Source organism: Colletotrichum siamense (genome assembly GCF_013390195.1).
Source record: "Colletotrichum siamense strain Cg363 chromosome Unknown KSG_Cg363_contig04, whole genome shotgun sequence".
Taxonomy (NCBI): domain Eukaryota; kingdom Fungi; phylum Ascomycota; class Sordariomycetes; order Glomerellales; family Glomerellaceae; genus Colletotrichum; species Colletotrichum siamense.
This window is the reverse complement of record NW_023501017.1, coordinates 6,311,961-6,333,477: the sequence shown is the minus strand read 5'-3', so window position 1 is coordinate 6,333,477 and position 21,517 is coordinate 6,311,961. Positions and strand designations below refer to the sequence as shown.

Here is a 21,517-nt window from a genome sequence, read left to right as displayed (position 1 = left end):
CTATCAACCCTAAAGTGTATCTCAGCTGCTGGGGCCCGTCTCCCAGACTGCCCTTGGCTCTGAAGCTGCTCTATGGCGCCAGGGGTACAGTGAGGCATGAAAGAGGTTGACACGGTGTCTGTGAAGGCCTTAATGGAGATACTGATGCCCGACGACGAACGCAGAAGGCAGAGAAGACGACAGAGCAAAGAAAACCCAATGGGAAGAAGCGCAAGGGGGCGGAGATTTTGATTTCTTTTTTTCACTCATAAACCGCCGCTGATTGGCGGGGTCTTCTCCGATCAGCCTCAATTGGCTGGAAGGGCGTCCGGCCTTCCTCGACGTGTCATTGGCGGGCATGGATGGCGATGAGGCTTGTGGGCTGTCTCTCCCCCTTAGCCGTTGTTCCTGGTCTTCGGGGTGGCCTCCGGAGCGGTAAGGCGTGTCATTGGCCGCTCAGCAGGGGCAACGGCCGAGAAGGGCTTGCTTATCACCTGTCGTTTGACGGCAAAGTAGCCAGTGGAAGCTGTGTAGGGTATTCTTACTGTCTGCTTGTATGGTTTCATCTCTACGTCCTCAAAGCTTCTTCCACGTGCGGTTTGGGTTGATCCCCCCAACTGAGCCGGAGTCGACTCCGTTCCGTCCCAATTGACCGCTGTCCGCTCGTTTTAGCCTTCAGCTTTGGTTTTCAGGGTCCTAGCAGACGGACGCCATGGAACCACTCCAGAAAGACTTTCGCCTAGACTTTCCTCTCGGTAGGGGCCAGACCCTGACACTTCATGCCCCTGTGTTCCCTTGGGTCGCCGTTATGACTTCATTTGAGCAGCCGATGCTTTCTTGCAAGCCTCAAAAGGCACGCGCGGCCCCCCAACCAGGTGCCAGCGTTGTCCGCGCGCGCGAGAAACATTCCATTTTCACTCATTACACTTTGACAGATGCCATCACCGAGAACGCAATTCCCGCCGGCCATCCACCATAATATCTCTGAATCGGCTCTTGGTCCCTTCATCGGCACTCAAGATCGCGAATCAACATCCGTCAATGTAGCCATGACATTGTAAAAATAGGCCCTATGTCGCCATGCCTCAAGCCCGCCGCGGAAATACCAACCCTCCAATCTGCTATCCTTACGATCAAAGACATGTATAAGTCACAAAGTCCACAGCCCGGGCATTCGACCCTTTTTTTTTTTTCTTTTTTTTTTTTCTCGATAGCCGGGCAAGGGTCGAAATGTGCTGCCACCTAGTTCGCTACCCCTGAGGGGTTGCACCGGAGCAGCTCCGGCGGCTCGGATTGGGCAGTTGGTTCGGGAATCTCGATGTGCGCGTGCCATACTCGATGAGCTGCCACTTTACTGATGACGGTCGAATCCCAGCTTCAGGTATTTTAAAATCACGACGCGCCGGTGCGCTTCGATCGAAAGAACCCGCTTATCGCCCCCATCAGTTGCGGTAGTCCCTTTTCATGACTGGCAGTGTCCAATGCCCCACGAATCCATCCTGGGAGTTTCCCCCGGATCCTGTCGGTTCCATATCTTCTGTCAACGAGAACAATCGCTGCGTAGTCGCCCTGATGTCTGATAGCTCGCCCAATGCTTTGGTTAACCGCTCGCATACAAGCATTCTCGTAAAAGTTCCTCGCCGCCTGCTTAGCTGTTGCGACTGCTTCATCTCTCGACATTCTCGTAACCATCGACGGGTCGGTAAGCCGCTGGATAGTCGTCGTCTCGAGGTACTCCGTCTTGGCCTTCCATTCGGGGGAATTGATGTTTGGATACGGCAGCCCGACAATGACGACACAGCGGCCGAGGCGGTCGGAAAAGTTGATGCCCTCGCTCATCTTGCCGCCGACTACGCTCAGAAGTATCGCACCGCGAGGCTTGGGTGCTGCGCCTGCGCCAGGTTCGCCGTCACCTAGGATGGCCTTACTGTAGGCCTCCAGAACATCGTCGCTTGAGCCGCCCCGAGCCTCCTTGAACGCCTCCTTCCTCTCTCGCATGCGGTCCCAGATCGACTTGGACTCGCCGGGATTCTTGGTCTCCCATACCGCGACAACTTCGTCGAGGTAGCCGTAGCTTGGGAAGAACACGACGATACCATCGGGAACTACGTTGCAAATGTTGAGAATCGCCAGGCCCAGCTGGCTCACCATCGCCTTATCGCTTCGGCGCTGGAAGCTGAACTCGAACGTGGAGCTGATGTCCCTGTTGGGGCCGGGTTTCGCGCCTGCGAGCGTCCACACGCAGAGGTTTGACGGCGGGATGACGTGGCCGCAGCTGAGCGTCGTGAGTTTCGAGTCCGACAAGTAGGGGAAGAGATGGTCCTTGTAGTCTTCAAAGGGGGACATGGTACCACCGGCCAGAATGACTGCCCTGGCACTCGTGGCGATGGATGAGAATGCATGGGTGGGCGAGAGTAGCAGATAAGAAAGTTGAATGTCTGGCGAACTAGATGACGTCTTTTCGTAGAATATGCGGCCCTCCGAGCTGAGGTTCGTAAGAGAAATCAGGAACGATGACAAGATGTGCAGAACCGGGGTCGACGATCTCGGTGGTGCCTTGCCAGCATTGGCCTGGGCGATCTCCTCCTCGACGTGGGCGACGTAACTCTCAATTTTATAGGCGAGCTTGGACTCCTGGATGTACTGGATGAGCTTAAAGAGATTCATTTGGTCCACGCCCTTGCATCGAAGGAGCACCTTAGAGTCAACTATGCCGTGAGGTGTCTGCGAGCTGGTCAGTGATGTCCAAGCCTGAAGAATGACGAAGGTATACCTTGAGCGTCAAGGCCCCACTCATCCACTCGGTGAGGCCTTCGATGACTCTGCCAACCTGGCCGACCATGACACGGTTTTCTCCCTTCAATTTCTTGCCGAATCTTTTGACGTACACGCCCAGCATCTGTCGCGCCCGTCTCAGCTCCGTTAGTTTGATTTCCGACGCATATACGTTGGCTACTGCATCCATGATGTTGTGCGCCTCATCGACAATCACTACATTGCCCTCCAGCTTGATGCCCAGGGCGTCTCGGGCGTTCTTTTGCAGAAGGAGCGGATACGGCAAGGTAATGATCTCAGCCCCTGCGATAGCCGCCCTTGAGGCATAATACGGACATACTTCAAGCTTTTTGCCAAGATGATAGAGGTCTTCTATGTCGGGAAGGGTGGCGTGGGCTGTGTCTCGAAACTGATGAGTCTGCTTGATGTTGTCTTCGTTCAGCGTATAAGGACATTTATCCTTGGCCTTGGGCTTCTGCAGTTCTGAGCATCGGTCATTGATGGCAGATATCGTACCCAGCTTCGCCACGGATGGGTTGATGCACAGTTTCTGCCGGGATGAAAGGGGTAGATGCTTGACTGGCTCCTTGTCCGGCCGGGCATCTTCACTATCGTTGGGCTTGACCGATGGTGGCATAGATGATGGAAAGGCGGGGCGTCGAAGTTCATGGATGAATTGCGTGAGTTGAGAATGCGTTCTTGACGTGTAGTATATCTGACCAACATGTTACCGACTAGCCCACCAACGACAGGGGGCTTGCGCACCTTGACTCCGTCTTCGATCTTGTCCTCCTCTTGCTCCGCCTTCAGATTGCCCAGCCCGAATCTAGAAAGGATGTCCTTGGTCTCTTTGCTCAGTCCAGACATGGCATCGCCGTCGTCTGCGGCACCAGACTTATCGGCCTCATCCAGCAGCCATTCATCGTCTGCGTCGACATCGTTGCGAGCCTTCGACTTCGAAGGGCCTTCGTCAAATCGACGTCGCTTGGCGCTGCGAATTTCGAGAACTTTTTCTTTCAGGCGGATTTGCTCCAACCTTTTCTCTCGTTCTTCCCAATTGTGAGCCAGCTCTTCCCTCTTGCGCCGGAGCATTTGCTCCACGATCCAATCGGGTTCATCTCTAAAGTCGTCCATGTTGACCTTGAGAGAAGCCTCATGCTCCTCAATACGCTGGTTTCGCAGCCATGTCAGGGATGCACAGATGAGCGAAAGAGATTTACCCTGGACTGCGTGTCAGTGACGACCAGGGACTTGGATGACAAGCATCAATAACTGACAGTTCCCGTGGGACTTTCCAGAATGCCAACCTGTCCGTTTCCAGCCTGCAGCACGCCGTAAGCTGTTTTCATGAAGTCAGTCTGCACATCGTACGGCGTGTAGGGATGGTTGAAGTCGATGCCTTCAGGAACAGGCAGGCCGCTGCCTGGAGCAGCCGCCATGGCGAAGTTGAAGTAGTACGCGACACAAGACGAGCATGCAATCAGGACATCAATCTGGCAGGGGGAGACGCGGGTGAAGTGAATGACGACGGCGCAGTTGGGAAATAATGATCAGACTGATGAAACAACAATCAGATATTGAAGCGAAAGGGGGCGTTCGAGCTGGGTTGGGAATTGCTTCAATGAGATTGGATAGCGGAAGCAGATGGCAGTCGGACGCGCAAAACAAAGACCCACTGGCCGACCGGGTGCTCGCATGTGGTTTCGGTGAAGAACACCCCGGGCTTGCCTAGTTTCGGTCAGCTTAGGTCAGTCGAGGTGAAGGACTGGGGCTGGTGACATGCACGAGCCACCCGCAACTGGCGAGACCACCCAGCCCTCGCCGGCTTAGGTAACCAGAACACACCAGCAGAAACCGGGTGAAAAAAGGGCAGGAGCACAGACCACACCAAGAGACTGGACTGGTTGGTCGTCCCTTCCCGCCCAGAAAAAAACCTGCAAAATCCTTAGGGCTGCCCTGCCCTCCGCCCCGCTTAACATTTTTCCGGAGGTTGCCGGCGTGCAGAGACACCCTCACAAATTTCGTCCGCCTTGCGACTTGACGAAAAAGAATCCCCATCCGCGATACCAGCAAGACGACCACCGATCAAACACCGTCGCCATGCCTACCCGATTCTCCCGCACCCGCAAGCAGTACGTTGATTCAATCCCGTCTCGGTCACAAACGAAATGAGTTTCTTCTCCCGCGAATGTCGTCGGCGCCATCGCCGTTGGGATGCTTTGGATGGAGGGGGAAGGTCGGGGAGGGCAGCAGGAGTAGGGCGTGATGTGTGCCGGTGGAAGGCCTTTTGGAGCTCTGCTGCGCCCATCTGAAGAGGGGGATGGGGACGGCCGACAAAGCATCGCGACGCGGGAGAGACGAGACTCTCGAATTGATCACGAAGCTGACATGTTTTTCGCAGCCGCGGTCACGTTTCCGCCGGTCACGGACGTATCGGCAAGCACCGCAAGCACCCAGGTGGTCGTGGTCTGGCCGGTGGTCAGCACCACCACCGCACTAACCTCGACAAGTACCACCCTGGTATGTTCTCTCTGTTGTCGAAAGAGACCAAGTTTCGAACAAGTTTTGCTGACATGGCGCAGGTTACTTCGGTAAGGTTGGTATGAGATACTTCCACAAGCAGCAGGCGTACGTACACCCCGAATCCGAACGACGTGAAGCTTCCGGCTGTGCTCTGCAACCCATGACGATTTCGCCATGACGACATTAGACAACGTCCACAACGCGCTCCACATCCCTACACGGGATTGCGAAGGACTGTGGCACATCGACATAACAGCAGTCTACCACGACAATAATTTCCATCACGAACGGGACGCAGAGCACACCGGGACGCCAATCATCGGAGGATCATCCATCGCGCCAGGCACTAACCCCTGTCTGCAGGCACTTCTGGAAGCCCGTCATCAACCTGGACAAGCTCTGGACCCTCGTCCCCGCTGAGAAGCGCGAGGAGTACATTGCCGGCAAGAAGGACACCGTCCCCGTCATCGACCTCCTCCCCTTCGGCTACTCCAAGGTCCTCGGCAAGGGCCGCCTTCCTGAGGTCCCCATTGTCGTGAAGGCCAGGTGGGTCAGCAAGCTGGTACGTTGCCCTCCTCCCGCCTCTTGTGTGCAAGAGTCGTGCGAAACTAACCCTGTCCCACAGGCGGAGAAGAAGATCACCGAGGCTGGCGGTGTTGTCGAGCTGGTGGCATAAGTTCGGAAACTACTCCACGGGGAAAAAATCCAAACACACTTGACGGATTGGGAATGACGGCCATGCAGCCTCGGAGCGGGCGGCGGACCGCTTTTTTGTCACACAACTTGCGCTTGGCGGGACATGGGAAAGGGCCTAGGGACGGCTTTTCGCATTGCATGAAGATCTGAACTTCCAAGGAGTTAAACCGAATAAAAAAAGGCTCTTGATCTCACATCGTCATGGCGGGCGCCATCATCGCCCCGCGTCAACATAGATGACGACGCCGGGCCGTGTGTCTTTCTGGCAGTGTTTGGGCGGCGTCTGGGTCAAGTCGGACGGACGGGTACGATTGAATGGTATTACTTTACGTCGTCTTCCACTTACGTGCCGTGCTTGTGCTGTTGTACATGTGACGCCTTGGTCATCTCGCCTGCCCGCGATGCTGTTCCATAATGTCGATACCGTGAAGATGCCGTCCTAGGTAACGGCACTTCAATGCGCCCTACCTCCCAACGCCACCTGCTCTACCGTCTAGTCGTACAAACACATAATCATGTTCACGCCACTGGTATAAGAGTGCCTTGCCAAAGAAAAAAAACATTATCATTACGCCTCAAGCATGTCCATCTCGTCGTCCTCGGTTTCTATCGTCTCCACGGACTGTTTTGGCTCAGGCTCCCGTAGGAACTCATGCTCCAACGCCTCCTGGGCGCTGATTCTCCTCGCGGGGTCCAACTCCAAGCATCGGCCCAGAAACTCGACAGCCAGCTTCTCCTCGTCATCCAACGGGATACCTGGCTGACCGTCCTTGCCGCCGTCAGTACGGCATGTGGACCACAGGATAATCTTCTCGAGCGAGAAGCCCGCGGTGCCCACTGTGGGGATATTTGTTTCGAACATGGCGCCGTGCAAGAGACCCGCCTGCTTCATACGCTTGGTGCCAAAAATGGTGGCAATCTCAATCATGGCTTCGACGTCGTCGGCGCTGTTGAAAAAGGGGAAGCGCTTGCTCATAATGGTCAGGAGGATGACGCCTGCTGACCAGATGTCGATCTTGGTGGTCTGTTCTGTGCACTTGAACAGCACTTCGGGAGCACGGAAGCCTCTTGTGCCGGCACGGTTGGCTCGCCGTGACGGGCGGCTGTCTGCCTTGGGGTAGCCTTGCTGGGGACCGTTTTGTGATGCTGCGCTGTTTTGAATCCGCTGCTTGCGGACGTCTCTGCTCTCGTGGCAAAGGCACGGCTTGCTGTCGGATCCCTCGCGCTCGGCGAGACCAAAGTCGACCAATACACCACGCCGCGTCTGGGGGTCATACAGAAAGTTGGTGGGCTTGATGTCGCGATGCAAGATCTTGTGCTCGTGGACGGCCTTTAGCGCGGTAAACAGGCTGCGCAGGTAGATGGCCATGTCTGAGATCTTCATCTGGCGGAAATAGTCGCGGAAGTCCTCGTGGCGGAAGTAGGGCAGAATGGCAACGACTTGGTCGGTGCTGCGGAAGGCCGTGATCAGTGGACACACTGCCGGGCAGTTTCTGAGATCGTGGAGCAACTCGAGCTCGTTGAGGATACGGGTGGGACTGGAGGTGACGTAGATTTTCTTGATGGCGACATATCGAGCGCGACGACGTGGCTCTCTCGAGGGGTTGTGGCTGCCATTACGCTGCTTCAAAGGCGGGGTGCTCCATTTTTGGTCTCGTTCGTTGTTCTCGATATCCCAATCATTGTCGTATCTGTCGTATTGGATGTCTTCGGCCTTGTAGACGGTTGAAAAGGTGCCTGGGCGAGTGTCGGTCAGCAGAAGCTCAAGATAGAGGGGAAGGGACGGTGAGAGGGAAAAGTACCTTCGCCAATTCTCTTAATAAGACGATACCTATGTCGAAAGCCGGGGAAGACGTCTTGCAGACGCACCATCTCGCGCTGGACGCTGGAGTCGACGACGTCGTCCTCATCGGAGCTGTCGTCGGTGGATTCGTTGTCGTTCTCGGCGTCGTCGGCATCGTCCTCGTCATCGTCGACCTCGGTCTGGTGCTCAGAGCCGGCCACCATCTCGGTGTCTTCTGTACGGGCGTGGGGGGGGTCCTCGTGGATCTCGAAGCGCTCGCGGCTCCTTTTCCTGGTGGCAGTAGCCATGGTTCTGGAATCTGGTTCTCGTGCAGTGTCCTCGTTGGCGGTCACCGGACGATGGGCCAATTGGAGCTGGGCCTGGGGCTGGTCGGTCGCGGCGTTGTTGGCGTTGTTGGCGGTGGCATGGAAGGGCGAGTAGGCCTTCAAGACACTGTCTGGGGTAGCCCAGTGCTCGACGTTGAGAGCTTGGCCAAAACGAGTCAATTGGTCGATGGCGTCCAGATTGGGTTGATTGAAGCCAGCTGAGGAATCCCGCTGGGTCGAACACTGCGTCATCCGAGGCGGGAGTTGGGGGGGATTTGTAGAGAGACCAGTTGTTTTTGTATACAAGGGATCTGGCGCAGTGCGTGCCGGTGTTGATGCGGCTGGCCGTGGCGCTTGCTTGGACTGGCTGGCTGGGACTGGCTGTGACTGGCTGGCCGTCTGGCTGGCTGGCTGGCTGGGTCTGGTGCTGCGTGTTGTATGTACGTATTGTGTAGAGCAGTTCGGTCGGTAGATTGAGTCTTGGTCGATTGGGTTCGTTAGATCATCTCAGTCCGTGGGCAGTTGGTGTTGGGTGTCACAGTGTCGCTGCCAGGCGTGCTGATTGGTGTCTCGGTCGTGTTTCTTTCCTTTTTCTCCTGATGCAGCTCTTCTCTGTCTCCTTCTGGCTCCGAGAATCTTTCTGATGGCGGGCATCCAGCTGCTTTCTAGTGGAGGGGCATCCGCCTGGCCCCGTCCACCCCGGCCAACCGTCGGCCACGATTTCAGGGTACTGGCTCCACTGACAGCACGCGCTGGCCAATGGAGGACGCGAGTGTGACCCCGCACCGCCATTTTGGGACGAAAGAGGAGGGAAACTGCGACCGGCGCGTCGAAAGAAAACAAAAACAAAAATCCCCCTCGGTTGCTAGGCGCATTTGGGTCCTTTTTGGGGGGGCTGCCACCTTACCTTACAGAGGGGGGGATTCCTGCCGTCACTGTGCACCGTTTTATGTCTGTGTATGTACATAGCGCCGGCCTGCACCTGCACCTGCACCACCAAAACAATCCCACCACAACTTTTCGACATCGTCAACACCACAAGCCGATTCCTCCGCCGGCTGGCGCATGCCTACTCACCTTAGTATTTACTACTAACCTTTGCAGCAGGACCACGGCGCCTACTTCCTTCGCTTTGCATCAGGTCGCACACAGACGGCCATCATCTGACCTCTCTTGGTCCTGTCCCTTCTTGTTCTTATTCATCTTCTCTTCCCTCCCCGTCCGACTTTCAATCGCATTCTCGCCGCAGGGTGCGCACCACACCCCTCGACCGCAGCCATGGACTCGGTCGCATTCGACATCAACGATGCGCTCAAGCATTACATGAGCGACCCTGCCAGCATACCAACTCCAGAGGCAGATGGCTCCCTTTTCGACTGCGAAAATGACCCCGAGGGCCTCACCAACGGCGTCGTCAACCCCGTTCTCAACCCCATTGTTGACGCCGTCGCCGAGAACCCCGAGGCCATCACTCGCAGCGCCCATCTCGATTCTCTCCAGTTCCTCCTAAAGTGCGCACCCATCTCCCCTTGTCCTTCAGACCCCTCTCCTTCGATTCCTTTATCCTCCTCCAGGCTCTCCGCGAAACAAAGACGTGAATCTGAACGTATGAACCCTTCCAGGTATACCACCTTCTTGCCAACACATGCCCTGAGCAAGATCTTCGACCTCATCATGTCCGGCCTTGCCGCCGAGGCTGATGCCATAAACCACGACCTCGAGTCCCCCGACGAACAAGAGACCCTCGCACACCACAAGCAACTTCTCGAGATCTACGGCTTCCTCCTGCAGTGGACCATCGCTGCCGTCGAGACCAAGGCTGCCGAAAAGTCGACAACAGCACCCGTGGCCCGAGGCCGCGGCAAGCCAAAGAAGAATGCGCCCAAGGGCCAAGACGGCGTCTGGGACTCCGCCAGCCAGTTGCAATCCGCCCTCGACATCATGAGCAAGGTCCTCAAGTTGAAGCTCTCCAAGATCTTCCTCACCACTTCCGAGAGAGACACCTTTGTCGGTCTGCTAACTCGTCCGGTATACATGGTGCTCGAGAGCGAACAGCGCGTCAAGGCCATCTCCATCAGGATGCACGCCTTCAAAGTCCTCTGTATCGCCGTCAAGCACCACGGCCATGCCTACGGTAGGTGTTGGGACTGATTGCATCTATGCCTAGCTTTGTACTGACTATTCCCCCAGCTGCCCAGATTTCTATAGTTCAGAATCTGACGTACTTCGAGCATCTCTCCGAACCCATGGCCGAGTTCCTTCACATCTTGGCTGAAACCTACGACTACCCCCAACTGGCCGACGAAATCCTGCGCGAGCTCAGTAACAAGGAGTTCAACAGCAACGACACCAAAGGCCCAAAGTCCGTCTCGCAATTTATTGTCAAGCTCTCCGAGCTGGCCCCTAGAATCGTCATTAAGCAGATGACGATGCTTGCCAAGCAATTGGACAGCGAGGTAATTATTGCGACCTCAATGGTGTTGAATTCATTCTGACCGCTGCTCAGTCATACACTCTGCGTTGCTCCTTGATCGAAGTTTGTGGAAATATGGTTGCCCACCTTGTCAAGCAGGACGAGCGTGGCGAGAACCACAAGTCCCAGCTCGACGCCTTTTTCGACGTCCTGGAAGAGCGGTTCCTCGACATCAACCCCTACTGCAGATGCAGAGCCATTCAAGTCTACGTCAAATTGTGCGATCTCGAGCAAAAGTTCCCCAAGAGACGACAACGCGCCGCAGAGCTTGCTTGCCGAAGTCTGGAGGACAAGAGTAGTCACGTAAGAAGGAATGCCATCAAGCTTCTCGGCACACTCATTAAGACACACCCCTTCACTGCCTTGCACGGCGCCCTGCTAGTCCGTAAGGACTGGCAGGCTCGCCTCGACAAGGTGGAAGAGGAATTGAACGCTTTGAAGCCTCCCGAGGGCGCCGGCCTTGGCGACAATACCGCTGTTGATAATACTCTTCTGGACGACGCCACCCAGGTCGAACAATCCCCGCAGAAGCCCATGACTGATGAACAAAAGTTCGAGGCAGTCAAGAAGGCGCGCGAAGAAGCTGCTACGTCTGAGGCGATTGAAAAGCTCACGCTGACGAAGCGATACTACTCCGAGGCTTTGAAGTTCATTGATGTTCTTCACGACGCCACTGGTACAGTTTGCCAGTTGCTTGGCTCCAGGAACAAGAGCGAGGTCATTGAGGCCATGGACTACTTTGAGATTGGCGATGCCTACAAGATCGAGCAAAACAAGGTCGGCATCCGCCGTATGTTGCGTCTCATTTGGACCAAGGGCAACAGCGACGAGGGCAAGGGCGTCCAGAGCCATCTCATCGATGTGTACAAGCGCATCTTCTTCGAGGCACCCGGCAACTTCACCGCGAACGACGCTGCCAACTACATTGCTCGCAACATGATCAGTCTTACGAGTGAGACAACGCCTGCTGAATTGACTTCGCTCGAGCAGCTCTTGGCCACTATGATGAAGGGTGGTCTGATTCCTGAAATCGTCATCGCCAAGCTCTGGCAGGTGTACGGCGTCCGCAAGCGCGAGATTTCCAAGAAGCAGCGCAGGGGTGCCATCATCGTGCTCGGTATGCTTGCGACTGCCAACCCGGAGATTGTGGTCGGGGAGATGGAGACGATGCTCCGTACCGGTCTCGGCGCACACGGTCGCGCCGATCTCCAACTGGCCAAGTACACCTGCATTGCTCTTCGCCGAATCAACCCCACAGGCAGGCAGGCGAAGGAGTCCACCGTCAAGTTCTCGCGCCTTCCAAACGAGCACGCCGTTCTGGCCAGGTTGGCAGCCATCACTGAGGTTCCCTCGGACAGCAAGGAGTGGTATGGTGTGGCCGAGCAGGCCATCAACGCCATCTACGCTATTTCCAAGCACCCGGATATTCTCTGTTCCGAGATTATTCGGCACAAGACGAAACGCGTCTTTGCTGCTCCCTCATCCAGACCCGTGTCTAGGGACGAGAGGCCGTCTTCCCGGGATGAGATGGCCTCTCAATCCTCGCGTTCCGAGAGCAAGGAACCTGACGTGGACGACGACGCCAGCGACGGAAATGAAACCGTCGTCCCTCCGCCCAAGAAGCGCGACAACGCCATCGCCTTGTCACAACTTTTGTTCATCGTCGGTCACGTTGCCATCAAGCAGATTGTGCATCTGGAGCTCTGCGAGCTCGATTTCAAGCGTCGCAAGCAGGATCAGGAGAAGGAAAAGACAGCAGAGAAGGCTGCTCAGGCCGCTGGTAAGAAGGACGAGCCTGACGACCTCGATCTGATCGGTGGCACAACAGAGGACGACTTCACGGAAGCCATGGCACACATTCGTGAGCGGGAGCTGCTGTACGGCCCAGCATCTCTGCTCGCCCAGTTCGGCCCTCTCGTCTCAGAGATCTGTGCCAACAACACCACCTATGCCGACAAGGGACTGCAGGCCGCTGCGACTCTCTGTCTCGCTAAGCTCATGTGTGTCAGCTCCGAGTACTGCGAGGCCAACCTGCCTCTACTCATCACCATCATGGAGCGTTCCACCGATGCCACTGTGCGCTCCAACGCCGTCATTGCGCTCGGAGACATGGCGGTGTGCTTCAACCATCTTATTGATGAAAACACTGACTTCTTGTACCGCCGTCTGGCCGACAAGGACCAGTCAGTCAAGCGCACCTGCTTGATGACTCTGACCTTCCTCATCTTGGCTGGTCAGGTCAAGGTCAAGGGTCAGTTGGGTGAGATGGCCAAGTGCCTTGAGGACGAGGATCGTCGTATTGCCGACCTCGCGAGGATGTTCTTCACCGAGCTCAGCACCAAGGACAACGCTGTGTACAACCACTTCGTCGACATGTTTAGTTTGCTGTCTGCTGAGAAGGCCTTGGAGGAGGAGAGCTTCAGAAGGATTATCAGGTTCCTCCTGGGCTTCGTTGAGAAGGTATGTTTTGTTGTCCTAATGCTGATGACCCTTTCTGACCTTTCCTGTAGGACAAGCATGCCAAGCAATTGGCCGACAAGCTCGCTGCCAGACTTCAGCGTTGCGAGACCGAGAGACAATGGAACGACGTCGCCTTCGCTCTCGGCCTACTGCAGCACAAGAATGAGGAGATCACCAAGACCGTCTCCGAGGGTTTCAAGGTGGTTCAACTCGCTGCGTAAGCTCAGATGGGACAGACAGGACAGGCTGGCCTTGTGGCCGTGTATATATAGGGTCATGGGTCGGCGTTGGCGGTTCAAGTTGGTTCTGGCTGGTTGGCTTTTTGACTTGCGTCACGCTGGGATACCACACACAGTATTGTACGGATGATGAGACTTAATGACGTTGATGAACTTGTTCACATTGGATACCGACTTCTAAAAACGTTTGATTTGCATTGGGTTCTGTGATTGCCGTTACCGTTACCTGCGATCTTGACAGTTGTTTGGGGTCGAAAGTTTTAGTAGGCCAAGGCGACCCCTGAATGAGAAGATCAGGAGTCGGCATGTCCGGACACCGTACAAATCGCACTCAAGAAGAATTTGTAGGAAAGCAGGGAAGACTACCATGAAAAGCGACCAAGCCACGCTGGAATCCGACAGAGAGCGCGTATTGCAGTGGCGATGCGACTTCCCGAGGTGTTCGGAGACTCGCGTTCTCCACTCAAGCCCCATCAAGAGACTAACAACGGAGTTCGATCACGATCACCAAGACGTGTAAACCGTGCAACGGAGACCGAACATGGGGATTTCACGGCGTACAAATAGTGGTTGGTCTCGAAGGTTTTGATTTCTGTGATTACTTTTTTACACGCTCGCTTCTGCGTCAGTCACTCATTTTCTTTCCTTATTAATAACCGTTCCGATTCTGGACTTAGCACCATGTTATTTTCGACATCATCAAAAGTGCTTTTAGCAGCTGCTGCGATAAGTCTACCAGATACCATTAGCGCTCGCTGGATTTCACCAAACTCAAAGCTTCTTGCCAAGTCGGCCCTTGGAACACCCCAAAATGACGCCATCATCTACGCGTCCAGCGGCACTACAACCCTCTCTTCCAACGGGACAGCTGCTTCTGTCGTGGTTCTCGACTTTGGCCGCAATGTCGAGGGCATACCTACCTTCGAGGTTGTGTCTGCATCTGGCGATACTTCCGTCTTTGAGATTTCGTACGGAGAAACCGAGGCAGCATTCAGCGTGTACATGGTGCGTTGTCCCACCCCCCTTTCTGACGACGACTTTGAGAGGTTCTCGCGGCTGACACGATCCAGAGCGATGGACCACTTCCCCTGGCGGCTGCGATGGACACTTACAGAGTCAACCGATACAACATCACCGGTCCCTCAATCATCTCCAACCGTCTTATACAAGGAACCTTCCGTTACCAAAAGCTCAACCTATCAACCTCGGGAGCCCTCACGCTACGCGACATCGGTGTCAAGCCCACGACTTCTACCACGGCACTGACCCAACTTCCCGGTTCCTTCGAATGCTCGGATGAAGACCTCACCAGAATATGGAGCGTGGGAGCAAGGACGGTGCAGCTGACCGAGATCCCCAAGAACTCTATCCCGGACTTTCTGAATGTCACGGAGGAGGGGGCCTATGCCGAAAGTGCGGCACCCCAGGCCCTGGGAAGTGCCGTTGCTGCCCAGCTTCTCAACTATCGCCTTGAATTTCGAGTCAAGCCTGTCAAGGGCGGATTTGGATTTTCCGTTCTGTCAGACACCTTGAACAACGCCATCTACATCTCCTTCGATCTCGACAAGCGCTCCATCACGGCTCATACTGGTTCGACCGCTTTAGATACCCAGATCGCTGCGGCTGATATCCCGGCCAACCTCACCCTGGCCCTCGGATCATGGCACTCTGTCCATGCCACAGTCGACATCACCGACGTCAGCGTCTCTGTCGACAACATCGACGTCCTCAAGCTCTCCCAGTCCGCCCGCTTCTTCGGCTCTTTCGGTTTCGGCGCCTCCCTAGGCCACGCGGCTTACTTCCAGAACATTACCGCAACCACGCCAACGGGCGACGTTATCTACACTCACCCTCTGACCGACTGTTCCTTCCTTGCCGACTTCTTCATGGGAGCCAACCCCGCCGACACCATCGTCGACGGCTCCCGACGGGACCGCATCGCTTACTCCGGCGACCTCGATATCGCGGTCGGAGCCGCCTTCGCCAGCACCTTTGGCACCTCCTTCATTGACGGATCCCTCGACCTCATCGGCTCGTACCAAGTCACTCCTGGCTTCTTCACCCCCACAGCCAAGATCCAGCAGGCGCCCCTGTCGGCTCCTCTGGACGTGAACGTCACCGGCCTGATTGGGTATTCGTTCAACTTCCTGACTGCCATCGCGCAGAACTACGAGATGAGGGGCAACCTGACGTTCGCCCAGACCTGGGCGCCCAAGGTTGTCAAGATGCTCGACTGGGCGGACTCGCAGACTCTGCCGAACGGCCTGTTCAATCTGGCAGAGGATTTCGGCGGTGATTGGAACTACTACGATCCCCCTCAGTCTGGCGTCGTGACGAAGTTCAACGTTGTCTACGCGTACTCTCTGCAGCAGTGTTTGAGGCTTCTTGAAGACGCCGGTGTTGACGTCGCCGTGTACCAAACCCGACTTGACCGTCTGAGAGCTGCGATCAACGAGAACCTCTGGAACGAAGAGTTGGGAGTCTACATCATGTCCGAGAAATTCACAACCGGGTTTTCGCAAGACGCGAATGCACTTGCCATCCTCGCTGGCGTCCCTGGGGCACCCACCAACGGGTCATCGGCCCCACTCCGGTCCGCGTCCTCCATTCTCTCCGCTATGGCCTCCGGACTCGCGGCCCCGGCCGGGGCCCTCGCGTTTTCCAATGCCACCGTTGCTGCCGGCTGGGCCGAGAAGGTAAGCCCATACGCTGCGGCCTACCACCTCCGTGCAGCGTTCGAGTCAGGCGACGCCTCATCCGCCATGATGCTGCTCAAGAAGACCTGGGCACCGATGGCAGACCCAACCAACGCAAACTACACTGGCTGCTTCTGGGAGACGCTCAACGCGGACGGCACGCCGGGGCTGGGCTTGGTGACGTCGCTTTGCCATGGATGGGCGGCGGGCTCTACAGCGGAGCTGAGCAAGCATGTTCTTGGTATTCAGCCAACGGTACCTGGATTTGCCGGATGGAAGGTCGAGCCACAGACAATGGGCCTCCAGTGGGCCAAGGGTCGTGTCCCGACCGTGTTGGGGGACTTGGCTGTCGGCTGGCGGTTTGAAGGTGGGCTGCTGCGGATGAAGGTCGAAAGCCCCTCCGGAGGGAACAGGGGTACGGTGTATCTGCCCCAGCCGCTCCCAACCCCGATTGAGAAGACCGTTATCCGCATCAACGGCGTTGTCGCCAACGGGTCTGCCTTTGAAGTTGCGGGAGGGGACGCATTCGTATTGACACAGGACTTTTCGCATTGAAGAGACGGGACCCATTCCTCAAAGTTTTACGCAGTCAGTGAACAAACCTGTGCCCTTTCTTTTGGTTCTACTGCGGTACGCCTCCCAGCATGGAATAGATGCATGTGTACTCGCACGCAGATCGAGTATCGATATGATGTATATACTGTGGAAGTAGACAACATGCAAGAGGCTAAACGCCATTCTCCCAGTGTTTCGGTCAGGGTTTTTCTTCGTCATTCTTCATCGCGCTCGTCATTATGAGTGCCGTTCTTACCAGGATCATCTTTCCCACCCTCCCCGCGATTGTCATCCTCGCTTGCTGTGCAGGATGCAACTTCGTCTGATACTACAATGAAGTAGCGACTGTCCACCACGCAAGATGCATACTACACTGTCCCGGCATAAAGGTTGGAGATGGGTTCAAAATGCCAAAGCCAAAGCGGCCGCGTTCAGTGCATCTCCGTCGCTTGCGATTGGAGGTGGGAATCTCAAGGTATCACCGCGCAGAAAGTTGCCGTCATGAGCGGAGACCCCTCCATTGTGCAGCACGCCTGCAGAAGCGCACGCCTGCAGGTTCAATCTGGTCTCTGAGTGGATTGTCACCTTTCCCGGTCGGCCCCCCCTGGACGGAATCCCCGCCGTTTTAGACGTCCATCCAGACCTCGGAATCGACGCCGGGGCACATTGACCAATCAAAGACACCGGAGGCCGTCCGGCTGGCTATTGTTCAATCTCTGCTTTGAGAGGTGTCCCGCTTTTTCGTATGACACCTGGGAACGGCATGTTCGTCGCACATCCACACACCCGCGCGGGACTCTTCCGTCACCGTAGCGTTCCCAATGGCCCAACGAGAATCACGAACTCAGAGCCCCCAGAAGAGTATCCATCCTGGGGGCCAAACATTAGCGCCCTCTGACTGGACAGATGAGCCCGGAGTTCATGGCGGCTCTCCGTTCTCAAGGCATTGGGTGTCTACTGATATCAAAATCGCCAGACCTGGATTTGCCTCCGGACGAGTAAGGGCCCTCTCACCGATACCTGCCCGTGTCCTCGCATCCTCGTCTTCCCATTGAAATGGCCAATCAATCCTGTGCGCTAATCTGTAGGCGCATTGGCAAACAAACGAGCCTTTGCCCTGGCCCAGGGGCGAAATAGACATGCCGTTCAACCAGTCTAGACATGAGCCCGAAATGCCGTCTCAGAAGGGCGCGCTGTTCTCTTCTTGCATCAATGGTACCAAACATTCCTTCTCGTACGAGGACACGTTCCCCCAAGTATCATGTACCAAGTATCATGTACAGAAGAGGGGGCTGGATCCTCCTGGCTGGAGATATCGATTCAAGGACAGACGTCACCTGTGGTTCAGTCTTACAAACCCGCGTTGCATGGGCCCGCTGTTCTAGTCACAGTCTTAAAACGTCAGTTGGGAATTTTTGCGTCGATCGTCTGCTGCGGAGGAGAATCCTACGCAAACAGTCAAAACATATAAGGTTGGCGGTTTCCTCAGCCTCATGTTTTCCATGCTAGGAACATCAGGAACCGCTCCCTGAAAGTCAAAAAAAGGTCACCTGGTAGTGTTAGCTCCAGAACTTTGGCTCGGAATCTGTCACGCACCCGCCAACCCTTTCAAAGCCCCCAAGGACCACCGCCCAGCAACAGTAGCACGCAATACCAACGAGACCCCCCCGGGCTGAGAGCCGCGACCACAGCTATACTTGAATTCGATCGTTGTAAAACACACATAGATCAAATACGACGTAAGTTGTTTGTCTGAGCGGCGCACATACGAAACGTCACTAATCTTCCAAGCATAGGCTATGGCGAGAAGGCTGGAAGCAAAGCCCGGGTTTGAAATGAACACAAACCCCAAGCCATCAAGAGAATGTATTCGTGAAGCTTGCGAGAATTGTCGCGAGAAGAAGGCGAAGGTATATGGTCTCACACTTGTGCAGTCTACTCGGCCCAGGAATTAACAGGTTGCTTCCTAGTGCAATGGAGAAACCCCATGCTATCGATGCATTTGCAGGCGCCTGGAGTGCAGATACGAACCTCGGCGGATCCGTTCCAAGCGCAGTCTGCAGGCTGAACTCGATGTCCTCAAGGCTGCGCAACACCAGAAAGACGCCGTAATTGCGGCGCTGTCAGTCCCAGGCCAGAGCATGGAGGTGCTCCGGCGACTGTGGACGGGCGAGCCGCTTGAGAGTATCTACGAGACTCTTGGGTGTCGTAAGGTGTTGCCCTCATCCGAGGCTTCAAGCTTCCACTCAGACGCAGCCCAAGGCCTCACTGCCCCGGGCCAGCCACCGACGACCGCGTTCAGTACCTCATCTTCGTCTACGCCTACCCAGGCGTGGTCTAGCTCCCCGCTAGCTATGGAGCAGACAGCAAACTCCATGGGCGAAGACACGGGAACCGATCACCATGGAGGCGAGGTGGGCTACGATGAACACGTCGCATCGGAGTACTCCAACGAACAGGTCGGTGGCTCGATGCTCGACTACAGCGGTTTCATGAACTTACCTTGGAATGGAGCCTTCAATCACTTTGGAGTCGGAGCTCCCAACTACGACCCAAACATCCCTTTCGGCGACTCCACACATGTTCAGCAGTGTGATGCCAACATACACCACTTTGAGAACGTCTCATTTCCCAACGAACCCGAGTACCTGAGAAAATCCTCGAGCAGCACTCAGAACAGCCAAACGACCTTCTCAAACGGGTCATCCATTGAGTCCATGCTTTGGCCAGGCTCTGAAGACATGTTTCCCCCCTCGAGCGACCCTGCACACGCGCGCCCCGGCCTGCCGCCAATTGCATCACCGATAACGATCAGTTCGACCGGGTCTCGCCCTGCCTCCCGCGAAGCAGTTTGCAAAAGCCCGGCGAAGAACCCGTTTCGATCACCAAGAAAGCAGACAACCAAAAGCGAGGTTCCTTTCCGACCTCGCGCGAGAAAGCGGAGTTTCAACGAGGAAGCCCCCTTCTCAAGATCACCAAGCTTCACAGAGGATGACACGCAGACGTCGAGAGAGCAGAGCGTGTACCCTTCAGACTCGTCACAGTCCCGCAAACGGCACCGCACCGCCTCGGCGCGCAGTTACAAGAAGCAAAAGGACCAGATTGAATTCATGAAGGCGGTCAAATTGGATGTCGAAATCCGCAACGAGGAGCTGAAGAAGGAGCATGCGGAGCTGTGGCACCAAGTGCTAGCGATCAAGAACGCGCTCATGGGCCACGCTGATTGCAAACACCCGACAATCAACGCCTGGCTACAGGCAGAAGCTGCTGACTTCGTTCGTGACGGCGTCAATAGCCACAGTCGCAAGGCGGGAACATGGCCAGTCGGCCAGTAGGATAATTGGTCTGGGTCGAGGTGGTCAGCAGTAAGGCGAGAGAGCTGCATGCGAGTGACAGCGAAATGTCTGTCATATTCAATCCTAGGAAGGTCCTACATTGAGTGGGGAAGAAGCTAAGGTAGGAGGCGTTGGGAATGGGATGTGGGTGGTGGACCACAGGCTTTGGTGATTCTAGCGTGGAGTCGAGGTCACATAACGGGTACAGCAAGCGAAATGCTGTTTGAGGCAATTGCCTAGCTAGGCGTTTGGTAGCTCGCTGGCTTTCTGATACTGTCGTTTGTGCGGATAGCTTTCCTGTCATGACAATCAAAAATTCCTTGATTTCAAGCCCATGCAGCGGGTCTCGTGCGTCAACTCCCCCAGATAGATGCCCGGTATCTCGGCGACATACCGGGATTCACGGTTCCATATCTGTGCAATGACTAGATTCAGATCAACTTGGATACCTTAAACAGAAACTGCGGTGCTTGCCAGGAGACGTCCCGGCAGGCAAGTCAATCGTGTCAGGGTGGATGGACCCTTGAGCCCTGACGGGATGAACCCTTGGAAAACGGTCAGACCCCACCGCTGCCACCACGTTTTCCGGTGAGATCCAAGGTTGGGATGCTCGAGACTTGGCTGCTGGGTCTTGTTGGCTTGATCCTGGCTCTGAAGGCAACGCCCTTGTAGCAGGAGCGTCCCATCAGGCCTGGGAACAAGTTCAACCTCGCCCGCATCTCTCACAACCAGGGCCTGATGAGCAGGCCATAAAACCCACCGCGCAGATGGAGTTCCTTCTGCCATGACCAACTGGAATACGGTCGAGTGGGGTTGGTTTTTCAACGTCGACGGTAGGGCGGAAGAGACGAAGCCCCTGATTCGGAAGGTTTGGATCAGCACGGCGGACCTCGGAATGGGGGACTGACAGGGCCACTCAACGTCCAAAAAAGATACATACCCGTGGAAATCGAAGGTACTGAGGGCATGTCTTGTTCAGTTTTTACGACGCCCAGTGAGGTCGTCTGGACGAGTTCGATGATTGGTTGTCGGGATGCACTCCGTGCCACGACCCAGACTCGTCGGAGTCGACCCCGCCCCGGAACCACCTTCCCGCCCATCCTGCCACGTAATCTCGGCCTTGTACAACCTGACATCTTGGGAAAAGGTTGCAAGATACATCTGTCAAATGTTTGTCTTCTGACAGGCCATCACCCCCAACGCAGTTGAGACACGGTCAGCTGTTTTGGTACCCAAACCTCCTTGAACTCGCTCGGCAATCGAGGTCATAATATTACGGACTCTTCCGCGTCCCACTGCTAAGAAGTCCTTTCTACGTATAATCCAAAGTTGCAAGGGTCGGGGAACGGGCACAACAACATTCAGAGGCCATCACTTGGCAGACGGATTGAATGAGGCAGACCCTGTCTCGGTTCATCAAGAAAGGGTAAACGCACAGCACCTTGATGTCTTGTGGGAACAGATACAACGCTCTCGACTTTTCTGCTGTGCCATTTCTCTGCTGCCGTAAGGCGATACCCTCAAATGTCATCTCCACTGACGCCATGGCGAGCGACAAAGATATGCGTCGATAGATTCGATTGAACAACATGTAAGTCGAGCTGTCCATAGGAAATCAGCTTTTTAGCTAGGCATAGGCGCCATCCCATGGCAAGTAAATTACAAGCAACGTCAACA

The 21,517-nt window shown here is 55.6% G+C and overlaps 5 protein-coding genes across 5 annotated transcripts; 3 read left to right on the top strand and 2 right to left on the bottom strand.

Annotated features, from left to right (window-relative positions):
• Positions 1-1,371: 1,371 nt before the first annotated feature.
• Positions 1,372-4,193, bottom strand: chl1 (ATP-dependent DNA helicase chl1; the record flags this gene model as incomplete). The annotated part of the gene is made up of 4 exons (XM_036639485.1): positions 1,372-2,703; positions 2,753-3,469; positions 3,520-3,975; positions 4,032-4,193. 4 exons carry the CDS (start codon positions 4,191-4,193, stop codon positions 1,372-1,374), a joined length of 2,667 nt encoding a protein of 888 aa, XP_036495968.1.
• Positions 4,194-4,854: 661 nt separating this feature from the next.
• RL27A (60S ribosomal protein L27a) lies at positions 4,855-5,953 on the top strand (the record flags this gene model as incomplete). Its single annotated transcript, XM_036639484.1, has 5 exons — positions 4,855-4,886; positions 5,156-5,274; positions 5,337-5,382; positions 5,641-5,839; positions 5,903-5,953. 5 exons carry the CDS (start codon positions 4,855-4,857, stop codon positions 5,951-5,953), a joined length of 447 nt encoding a protein of 148 aa, XP_036495967.1.
• Positions 5,954-6,541: 588 nt separating this feature from the next.
• Positions 6,542-8,334, bottom strand: hsk1 (Cell cycle serine/threonine-protein kinase hsk1; the record flags this gene model as incomplete). The annotated part of the gene is made up of 2 exons (XM_036639483.1): positions 6,542-7,710; positions 7,776-8,334. 2 exons carry the CDS (start codon positions 8,332-8,334, stop codon positions 6,542-6,544), a joined length of 1,728 nt encoding a protein of 575 aa, XP_036495966.1.
• A 1,026-nt stretch (positions 8,335-9,360) lies between these two features.
• cnd1 (Condensin complex subunit 1) lies at positions 9,361-13,236 on the top strand (the record flags this gene model as incomplete). The annotated part of the gene is made up of 4 exons (XM_036639482.1): positions 9,361-10,216; positions 10,273-10,538; positions 10,589-13,015; positions 13,066-13,236. The coding sequence occupies 4 exons, from the start codon at positions 9,361-9,363 to the stop codon at positions 13,234-13,236; spliced, it is 3,720 nt and encodes a 1,239-aa protein (XP_036495965.1).
• Positions 13,237-13,935: 699 nt separating this feature from the next.
• Positions 13,936-16,505, top strand: CGCS363_v007632 (uncharacterized protein; the record flags this gene model as incomplete). Its single annotated transcript, XM_036639481.1, has 2 exons — positions 13,936-14,259; positions 14,325-16,505. The coding sequence occupies 2 exons, from the start codon at positions 13,936-13,938 to the stop codon at positions 16,503-16,505; spliced, it is 2,505 nt and encodes an 834-aa protein (XP_036495964.1).
• Between the last annotated feature and the right edge of the window lie 5,012 nt (positions 16,506-21,517).